General features: G+C 44.5%; 1 protein-coding gene across 2 annotated transcripts in view; it reads right to left on the bottom strand.

Moving 5' to 3' along the window:
• LOC121932071 (src substrate cortactin-like) overlaps positions 1-11360 on the bottom strand; it is a 36263-nt gene that overhangs the window by 17927 nt on the left and 6976 nt on the right. For both annotated transcript variants that reach the window (XM_042470379.1, XM_042470378.1), the window contains exons 3-6: positions 9672-9745; positions 5615-5744; positions 4348-4458; positions 2663-2717 (exon numbers count right to left, since the gene is read on the bottom strand). In XM_042470379.1, the coding sequence (XP_042326313.1) occupies positions 2663-2717; positions 4348-4458; positions 5615-5744; positions 9672-9745 (370 nt within the window). The remainder of the gene's footprint in view (positions 1-2662; positions 2718-4347; positions 4459-5614; positions 5745-9671; positions 9746-11360) is intronic.

Raw genomic sequence — 11360 nt, forward strand, 5'->3', positions numbered from 1 at the left:
GATATCGTTCAGCAATTCCTCAGCAGCCCCTAAAGTCAATGCAATGCTAAGGGAGCTGGGAGCTTATAGTCAAAAATACTTTAGAGAACTAAACAATTCCCATTCCTGTTCTCAGGCAAAAGTGAGGAAGCTTAAACCCAGTGCTGTAGCTCCATCCTATGGAAACCCTGGAATTTGGAGTTTACCAGGTCTTTAGCTTTCTCTCCAAAGAGTGGCTCTTGGCACATCACCAAACTACAAATCCAGGATTCTGGAGGATGGAGCTAAAGTATTTAAAGTTATGTCAAGCTGCAATTATTTCTACAGTGTAGATGCGCCTTAATATTAGAAAGGCATTTTGATGGTTTAGAATGGGGAAAAATCGTTCAGAAGCTTGAAAACCACCAAAGGATGGTTGCAAGGGGATTCTTCCTATGTGCTGAGAGACATTGCTTGCGCACCCATGCAAACACAAGGAGCGTTTTGGTGTTGGATTAAACAGGAGAATTCTTACTAGGTTAGACCTAAAGTCAATCTGGCTCTTCCCTCAGGAACTGCAATGTTAACTATTGCCAGTAGAAAAATCCAAACTAAATCGAGGCAGAGATGGTTAACCAGCCAAGCTGTGATGAACCAACCATCCGTTTTCCTGCTTGTTTGTCTCTGTCTGTAAAAGGAACGGACTTGCCTAGTCCGTTGTCGGTTGTATTGACCAAGTATCAGTTGAGTTGACCAGGGGTCATAAATGGTCCATCCCCAGATGGCTGGCTGTGTCTGATTTCTTTACCGACAGTGAAATGGGGAAGGGCTGGTGGCAAAGTCCTTGCAGAACTACCAGTCCCAGATTGACGGTGAGTTCCGCATGGCAGAACGGGTTGGGCTGGATGGCCCTCTTCCAACGCTAGGATTCCATGATTCAGAATGAAAGCGGTGTCAAACTGCGTTACTTCTCCCGTGTAGATGCACCTGGAGAGGAGCGTGGGCACCTACCTGTCTGAGACTCAGGGGCTTCACCTCTCCCTTGGGGTCCAGCCAAGGCAGATCTGTCCTGGCGGTCCCTTCTGCACGCCATACTTTCCCCCGAAACCAACGGAAAATCTGCAGCCGGGAAAAGACGTGGCAACACTTAATAAGACCAATGATGCATTTATTTCTTACCCACCTCCCCCACGGATGGAAAGAAAAGAGACCCAGACAAACATTGCAGCTCAGCATCTATTGAGCAAGAGGATCCGGAACCTCAAACAGAAGTTTGTTTCTCTGGGGTTTAAAATATACTTGCTGAAATTTTAAAACAGGCATCTTGAAAATTACAAAACAGCAACACATACACAACGAAACAAAAAAATACATATATACACCTACAGAAGTACACAGAGATATACAAACAGACCTCCTTACAAACACTTACAACACCCCCGTCCCACGAAAAGGTAATAAAACTACAACCGAAGAACAAGGCTTCCCATCAGTTGCACCTTCTTTGCTACTTATCAAAATCCCCGTCCAAAATCATAAACATAACTCTAATAAATTGCTCAAATATTATTTTGGCCAACCACATTTCTTTCCTGCCACAAAAACGTGGAAAATGCTCTTTTTTTCCATCCATAACTCAAAACAGACAGTTAAGGAACTCCCATTCCCAGAAACTCAGAGGTCCAAAACACACTGCAGAAAATAACCCAGTTTCAGACCGCTTTAACTGCCCTGGCTCAGTGCTAGGAACTCTGGGAACTTTAGTTTATTGCGGCACCAGAGCTCTCTGACAGAAGACTAAATGGCTTGCAAAACAACAAATCCCAGAATTCCTAGCTAGCATTGATCCAGGCAGTTAATGCGGTCCAAAACTGGATTATTTCTGCCGTGTGTTTTGGACCTCAGAAGCCTTTCAGTGTTTCTCTACTTCTACATTTGCAGCTTTGGTTTTTTGTAGGCTTTGACAATTTGTGGGTTTGATGACTATGTTCCTCTGGGAGTTTCGATCCTCCTGCTTGACTTTGTGGACCACTTTCAGCAGAATCGCACGGGAGGGCTTGAGAGAGCATTCCTCTGGGCATTGTAGGTCCTCCAGCACAACTCTAGGGCCAACTTCATTGGATGTTGACCATAAAATTCCTTGAGAGATCTCTTCTTTAGGTCTTTGTAGGTCCCAACCATCCATGGTCAAGCGTCTGGTGATGTGGATGTTGACCATAGAGTTGCACTGGATGACCTAGAAATTCCTAGAGAAGACTCTTCTCTAGGCATCTGTAAGTCCTCCAGCACATTTCTATGGTCAACATCCAAGTGAAGCCTGGCCAAGGCAGAACAGAGTGGCACTATGCTTTTCCTGGATCTGGACACTATACTTTTATTGATGCAGCCTAAAATCGCATTGGCCTTTTTAGCTGCAGCATCACACTGTTGACTCATGTTCGACTTATGGTCTACTTGGACTCCTAGATCCCTTTCACACGTATAAATCTCCTCACGTAACGTGTCCCTCATCCTATATTTGTGCATTTCATTTTCCTTTGCCTTTTTTTGCCCTAAGTGCAGTACCTTGGCCTTCTCTTCTCCAGGCTAAACATCCCCAGCTCCCCAGGTTTCTCCTCATAGGGCTCCATGGTTTCCAGACCTTCCAGGCCATTTGGGTCATCCTTTTCTGGACATGGAAACTGTGGGGCTTTTGGAAACTCACCTTTCTGGGAGGCGTGCTTCTCCACTTCGCCCTTGTAGTCAAAGCCAAGCGCAGACTGCGGAGAAGAGAGCGAGAGGCACCCAGTTATGGCTCTTGGCTGCCATTTTTGTCCCCAATTTTAAAAATACAGTCCCTGCCCCTCGTTGTTTACGATCTCCATAAAGGCAGCGGAAGAGGTAGACACTGGTATTAAGGAAGGGGACAATGGGGCCAGGATGGGACTGGGGAGCACTCTTACAGTTCGGGCTAAAACCCAGAGTGGGTTCATCATAGACATGGGAGCCGACAGCTGACATTCTCTAAGGCTGCATCCACACTGCAGAGATAATCTACTTTGATGCTGCTTCAAACTCTGCCATACCAAAGGATCTTAAATTTGAATTGACCTCCTCATATACCAATGGTGTGTGTGTGTGTGTGTGTGTGTGTGTGTGTGTGTGTATGTATATGTATGTCCTTGGTTTCCATTCCACTAAATGCATCTGAGGAAGTAGACTGAAGTCTTGGAAAGAAGCTCATGCTCCCCATTTCTTTCTTTCAGTTAGGAGTTTATCACACTGGGGCTAATTTCAGCATTAAGGAGAGATTAAAGTGCATTTAAAGCATTCTGCCAATAAAGCAAAAATGGCAGGTAAAAAGATGTGCATTAATGCTTCTTTCTGGTCATTTTAATGGTGGCTTTTGTGCGACGTTGTATGAAATTGTTTTGTGTAATTGTGTGATTTTTCCAGGATATTCATGGGATAAACTCCCGACCTCCTTTGTGTGATAAACTCCTTAGTCTGAAAGGTGCTACAAGATCCCTTTGCATACTGATTCTACAAGGCGCTTATCAGACAAGAGAAATGGGAAGTATAATCCAGTGGCAATCTGAATGCAATCCTGGGGTTTAACGTTATTGCGTGACAGACTGTCACACGCAAATTCGGGCAATGGGAAGTCAGTCCGAACTCAATCATGGGGTTTCACGTTACTGTGTAACAGACTACCACACGCAAATTCGGGCAAATGGCATGCTATTTTTGGGCAATGGAGAGCCAGTACAAATGCAATTTGCATTCACGTAATTGCGCGAAACTAGTGACTTTAAGTGAATGCGTTCTGGCCCCACTTTCTTTTCATTCAAATTTAAGAGAAATTCCTCCCGTTTGATAAACGCGTAACACGGCTATATCTTTGAATAATGCGTATATATTTGCCAAACTCTGCTTGCTGTTAAGTGTATTTCCTAGCTATAAGCAAAGGTAGCGACAAACCAGGATAGATACATCACTGGTTAATTCACAACTGCCTTCAACGCTGAAAGAACAGAGCTAAGGTTGAAAAAGCAGATGCACAATGAACTGGTATATCCCAGTAATATCCCTATAATCCAGGCATATCCACACTTCGATCCCTCTTTAATTGCCATGGCTCCATCTCATAGCACCCTGGGATCTGTGGTTCCATGAAGGAGCATTTACAATTTTCTGCTAGAGAGCTCTGCTTTATAATCTTAAGCTAGAATGCTAGAGCTCTATAGCAGGTATTTCTAAGGACCTCAGCAAACTATACATTCCAGGATTCCAAAGGATGAAGCCATGGGAGTTGAAGTGCTATCCAAACCCCCCCCAAAAGTGGATTGATGGCTGGTTAGCAGAAGATGTTGCAATGAGGACGTTAAGAGGAAATCCATGGCCACGGACCTTGTCGGCTCGGTCCTTCTGCACTCCATACTTCCCTCCGAAACCCTTGGCTGCATCTGTCTGGGAAGAGTGCATCCCAACCTCAGCAACGTATTCATGGCCCAAAGCACTCTGGAAAAGGGAGAAAGACAGCTGTCAGTCAAGACCTCCATTCTGTCCAGAGGCCAAAGCCAAAGGAGACCCTCAGCGGTCATAGAATAATATTCACGTTTAAGATGTGGAGCTTTAGCTACAGCAGGTTTTGAGGACTAAAAGGAGATTAGAGGGAATACAAGAGTGTTACAAAGCAATATAGATAACTAACTAGGGATCTTAGAGTGATGTTGAAAAGATTGTAGCAGAGAGAGCGACAAGGAAATTTGTAATAATAATAATAATAGATAGATAGATAGATAGATAGATAGATAATAGATAATAATCAAGAACCAATGTGGCGTAGTGGTTTGCGTGTTGGACAGGGACTCCGGGGACCAGGGTTCGAATCCCAGCTCAGCCATGGAAACCCATTGGGTGCCCTTGGGCAAATCACAGAGAACACCAATGGCAAACCTCCTGTCAATAAATCTTGCCAAGAAAACCCTATGATAGAGTTACCTTAGGGTTACCAACAGTTGGAAATCACTTCAAGACACACAACAACAACAGCAGCAGCAGCAGCAGCAGCAAAAACAACACATTACCACATACTGCTAGTAACTAGTAATCTATTAATACTACTACTACAACAAAGCACTATTAGTACTACTGTTTAGCATTATGGTTATTAATACTAGCGCTGGTCAGCAGTAGAAGAAGCAGTCATGCAAGTTATTTGCATCAAGATAGCCTAGCACAAATCCTCATATGCCCTTGTGTATGTGCTACACAAACCTTGTGCTGAATGGGAGAATCGCACAACTGAGCAAACCCCCAAATGTGCAACATGAGTGTCCACCAAACGGGCAAATGACAAAGACATAGAGTTAATTTCAGCAGAAAGAGACAGAAAGGCATCAGCTGAGAATGCGCATTTCCCTGCACCTGTGCAACTCCACATCTGTGAAACTCAAACCCAGTGGGATTGTTCTGCATCAGACTAAAATGCCCAGCCACTTCCAAAGGTGTATTTACACCAGCAGGATTCTGGCCAGGGACTCTTTGGAGAAGGAATCCAAATCCCAGTGTTGAAGAGGCTCTGGGCCCATTGCAACCATGCAAAACCCTGCATGCACACATTCTAGGTCCCAACAACTGGACAAAGAGCAACGCAACCCCACCCATTGCGCACCTTGTCCATGCGATCCTGCTCTTTTCCGAACTTGCCCCCGTAGCCATAGGAAGCCTTGGGTGCCGTCTCCAACTCCTTCTTCTTGAGAACTTCATGCTCCTCAGAAACCTTGCTTCGTAGCGCATGGATGCTGGAGGAGACAAAGCGGTGAGGAGGGCTTGAGAAGGAGACACCAGAATCATGTCCCACTCCAGCCTCTATTTCAAGTTGAGGGTTTGGGGCTCCATAGAACCATAGAGTTGGAAAAGACCCCAAGGGCCATCCAGTCCAACCCCATTCTGCCATGCAGGGAGACACAACCATCTTGGTTTTTCCTCTTTTGAAAAGTGAAATACCCCATGAAATATTAGAGTCATAAAATCATAGGATCCTAGAGTCGGAAGAGGCGCCAAGGGCCCTGATCCAGTCCAAGCCCCTTCTTCTTCTGCCATGCAGGAGCTCTCCATCAAAGCATCCCCATTGACAGATGGCCATCCAGCCTTTGTTTAAAGACCTTTTACAGATGATGGGCAGCGATTCCCAAACATTGGTCCTCTGGGTGTTTTGGACTTCAGCGCCCAGAAGTCCTAGCCAGGATGGCCAACACTCAGGAATTCTGGGAGCTGAAGTCCAAAACATCTGGAAGACCAAAGTTTGGGAAACACCGAGTAAAACAACAAGGCAGAGACATGGGAATTATAGATCTGATATATAGAGGAATGGAAGAGATGATTGATGTAATTTAGAGAAAACTGTATTACCATAACATAGTTGGAGAAAATCAGGAAGGAAAGGGCTGAAGAAATTAGGCTTTTCTTTTGGAAAAATTAGACTTTTCTATAATTCACGATTATTGTATGTTTACACGGTTGGACTGTATATTTTTGGAGTTTCTCTATGTAAGTGTGTGCACTAAATATGATACTAAAAATGTTCAAATAACAAACAACCAGGTGGCCATAAGTGGCAATACAAAAACATGGTACTTAATCTGCCTTGTAAACTGTCTTGGGGCTTACAAAGGTGGGATAAAAACCAAACCAAATAAATCGCACCAAACAAGAGCTGGAAGGCACCAGCTTTATCACACTGGGGCTAATTTCAGCATTAAAGAGAGATTAAAGCACATTTAAAGCATCCCGCAAAAAAGCAAAAATGGTGAATAATTGCGTGAATGATTATCAAAAGCAATTGCACAAATAAAGTAACATCAGGAATGCATTGTCTCTAAAATCCCAAAAGTAAAAAGATGCATGTTAATGGCAGGTTTTGTGCGAAATTGTTTGGCGTAATTACGCAGTTTTTCTGAGATATTCACGGGTTAAACTCCCAAACTCCTCCATTTGATAAACTCCAAAGACCAAGGGAGCAGAAGGAAGAATATGAAAGGTAAGTTGAGCAGAAGCAAAACCAATAAAGAGGAAAACAGGAAGCCAAAGGCAGAGATGTGAGATCATGCTCTCTTTCCAAAGGAGCCGTCGCAGCTTGGCTCTTTTTAAATAGGGAAGAGACTGGTGCATTTCTGTAAGTAAACAGCAAGAGAAGAATCGGAAAAGGAGGTCTCAGAAGGAGGAAGGAAAAGGCTTGCTCACTCTTCTCCTTTCAGGACTGAAAAAGGAACCAGAGATGTCAATTGCATGCGACGTAGAAGACATCCATGTGACAGCTGCATCTGAGCCTCCAAGAAAGGAGACCCAAGAGACTGCAGTAATGACAGGACCATTGCATTTATTTCCCCTGCAAGCAAAGTCACGCTCAGAATTCTCCAGCATTGGATATACAGTGTGTGTGTGTGTGTGTGTGTGTAGAGAGAGAGAGAGCGCAAGAAATGCAAGATGTCACACCCAAGATGAATTCTGTGCAGAAACTGAATTTAAACTGAAAACGACTCTCATTTGCTGGTTGTTTTTCAGACGATGTTCGAGGTTAACAGAAAGTTGGGAAAGCCCACACTTGCAGGATGTTTTTCAGACGACGTTTGTGCAAAAGAGAAATAACCCAAACGCAATGTTGTCAAAACCAGCTCCTTTTTACCTTCACTAAATTCCAATAGTGCAAAGGAGCTTTCCGTTTGGATTATTTTCACATTATTTCTCTTTCACTCCGAAGCGTCTGACAAACAACATCCAGATTTTAAAATCTTGTTTATGTATAAAGTCTCCTAAGGACGTTATCACATGGGGAAAATCGGGTTTTTTAACAGCGATTGTCTTGTAAAAATCGCACAAACGCAGTTAACATTTTCACACACATCGCAATTAAAGCGCCATTATCCCAGGAATAAGCAGACAATAAAGAGGCAATAAACAGCAACAAATCATTCTTGGGATTTCTGCAGCATAGATGCATCATGAGTTGAGATTTGAACCACTGGATTGGGCTGCTAGTTAATGGACCAAAATCACTCTTTAATCAATCCATGAGGAGAGGCAGGTAAGAAATATGTTGTTGTTGTTGTTGTTTAAATGAACCATTCCTGAACTCATAGAAAATAGCATCTTGTTCTTTTGGAGAAATTGCCACTGATAACAACGTGTGATCATTGCATTTTGGCTTTTTATATTTCTGTAGTTGTGTGGTAGGAACATCTCCTGGGGCTTTGCTTTGGGTGCGCTGGTGTGCGCATGGCCTCCAAAAACCCTTATTTAGCAAAGCGCTCAATGGAGGAGCCACTTCCTTTTCCTGCCAGATGCAAACTGCATTGCATGACATTCACCGATGTGACAACATGCAAGAAGAGCCTCAGGTCAGCTTCAAATAGGGTTGTGCGTGTGTGTATGTGTGTGTGTGTGTGTGCCTTCAAGTCCCCTGTTGACTCAAGGCCAGCCCATGAATTTCAAGGAAGATGCTCCATCAGAAACACTGGAGCATTGCTGCACTTCATCTATGCCTCTCTCAGCAACTGAGGTTTTGATAGCAAGAGAGATCGCATCTCAGCACAAAGAAGGAGCTATTTCTCTCCATCACAAACTAGGAATGGTTGGGAGAGAATGTTTTTAAAACAGATCATGTCCAACACTCTTCAGGGAGGATATTGACATGTTGGAGCCTCTCCAAGAGAGTCAGCGTCTGGAAACTTAGCAGGCTCTTTTTAAAAAAATAAAAATGTTTGTATGATATACTGTTTCGGCTATATTGTGTTTTAATTGGTATTGTAAGCTGAGGGAGGGAGGGAGGCAGGGCTAACCAGGTGGATGGATGGATGGATGGATGGGTAGATAGATGAAAGGGGAGAGAGAGAGGATGGATAGATGGATGATAAGACAGAAGCATGGATGGGTGGACGGATAAATAGATGATGGATAGATAGATGGAAGGAGAGGGGATGGATAGATGAATGATAAGATAGAAGAATGGATGGATGGACAGAAAAATAGATAATGGATGGGTAGATGGAAGGAGAGAGAGAAGATGGATGGATGGATGGATGGATGGATGGATGGATGGATGGATGGATTGGTAGTTAGGTAGGGAAATAGGTAGAGGAAGGGAGCGAGGGAGGGAGGGATGTGGGTGGAGGGAGGGACAGATTATGGATAGATGAAAGGAGAGAGGGGGGATAGACAGACAGACAGACAGATAGAGGAAGAAAGGGAGGAAGGGAGGGAGGGGTGGATGGATGGATGGTTGGATAAATAGATGATAGATGAACAGATGAAAGGAGAAAGAGAGAAGATGGGTGGATAGATGGATGGATCGACGGACGGACAGATAGGGGGACTGACAGACAGAAAGACAGACAGACAGTTGGATCAGTAGTTAGATAGGGAAGTAGGTGAAGGGAGAAAAGAAGGAAGGACAGATAGACAGACAAATGGACAGATTCTCTCTGTGTGTCTCTCCAGTCGCATGCCCAACCTTTAAGTGATGGTGCCACGGGGAAGAAGACATGGCCCCCCTGGGAAGCCAGCCAGGTCCACATTGTGAGCCAAGCCAGGCAGGATGTGGCTCCAGGGCCTGAAGTGTCCCATTCCTGCAAGAGGTGGGCCTGGCTTCCATTGGACAGGCGCTGGAGAGTCCATAACAGAGATTGCTTGTATAGCAAAGGAAGGCAGGGAAAAGGAGAGAAAGGACTCACTCAATGTGTTCTCCTCGGCCGGAGCCTTCAATGGTTTTGGCCCCCCATCTTTGCTCTTTCTCAGAGATGTCATTCTGCAAGAGAGATGGAGAGCAGTTGAGAGACTGAGAGAGATCCCCCTTTTTGATATTAGGAAAATAGGTCATCAGTGTTGTTGTTGTGTGCCTTCAAGCCGTTTCCAACTTATGGTGACCCTAAGGCAAACCTATCATGGGGTTTTCTTGGCAAGATTTGCTCAGAGGAGATTTGCCATTGCCTTCCTCTGAGGCTGAGAGAGTGCGATTTGTCTAAGGTCACTCAGTGCGTTTCCTTGGATGAGTTGGGATTTGAACCCTGGTCTCCAGAGTCATAGTCATCATAGTCCAACGCTCAAACCATTGCACAATGCTGGCTTACTTCCTCTGTAGACCCTCTCAAAATGGCGTCGGAACTAGATTTACAGCCTCTTGGATAACTCTGTCAAAGTTTGACCTGAAATCCAGGATGGATTTGCTGCCCGGCTGAAAACCCCATCATCCACTTGCCTCCATGGCTTCAGTCCCATGGCACTAGAAGGTTCCCATCAACCATCCCAAATTTTGACTAGCTCCAAAGAGATGTTCCAGTGTATACATTTTGTGGGGCGGGTTCTGGAATTTGGTTAGCACATCCTTTGTGGTTCAGGAAACAACCTGGAGCAGATTCATTACTCCCTGAGATCACAGAATCTTAGAGATGGAAGGGATTCCTAATGGTTATCTAGTCTAATCTTCAACCATGCAGTGAGTGCAACAGGAAGAAATGCAACCATACGACAGTGAAAATGCAAAGTACTGCACTTACGTAGAAAAAATGAAGTACATAAATATGGGATGGGACACACCTGGCTTGAGGAGACTTATATGTGTGAAAGGGATCTAGGAGTCCTAGTAGACCACAAATTGAACATGATTCAACAGTGTGATGCGGCAGCTAAAAAGGCCAATGTGATTCTAGGCTGCATCAATAGTGCCTAGATCAGGGAAGTCATAGTGCCACTCTATTCTGCTCTGGTCAGGCCCCACCTGGAATAATATTGTGTCCAGTTCTGGGCATCACAATTCAAAAAGGACATTGAGAAACTGGAGCCCAGGTGGCACAGTGGTTAAATGCTGCTACTGCAGCCACTTACTCACAAACCACAAGGTTGTGAGTTCAATACCAACAAGGGGCTCAAAGTTGACTCAGGCTTGCATCCTTCCATAGGCTGCTAAAATGAGTTGCCCCAGTTTGTTGGGACAATTGGCTTACATATTGTAAACCACTTAGGGAGTGCTTAAGTGCACTGACAAGTGGTATAGAAGTGTACTTGCTATTGCTATTTTGAGGAGAGCTGGGTCTGTTTAGCCTGGAGATGAGAAGATTAAGAGGGGACATGACAGTCCTATTTAAATATTTGTAGCGATGTCACATTAAGGATGGAGCAAGCTTTTTTTTTGCTGCTCCAGAGAATAGGACCCAGAGCAATGGATGCAAGCTCCAGAAAAAGAGATTCCAGCCCAACATTAGGAGGACCTTCCTGGCAGTAAGGGCTGTTTGACAGTGGAATGCATTGCTTCAGGAGGGTAATGGAGGTCTTTAAACAGAGTCTGGGTGGCCATCTGTCAATGGGGATGCTTTGATGGAAAGTTCCTGCATGGCGGAATGGGGTTGGACTGGAGGGCCCTTCTT

Source organism: Sceloporus undulatus, chromosome 5 (genome assembly GCF_019175285.1).
Source record: "Sceloporus undulatus isolate JIND9_A2432 ecotype Alabama chromosome 5, SceUnd_v1.1, whole genome shotgun sequence".
Taxonomy (NCBI): Eukaryota; Metazoa; Chordata; class Lepidosauria; order Squamata; family Phrynosomatidae; genus Sceloporus; species Sceloporus undulatus.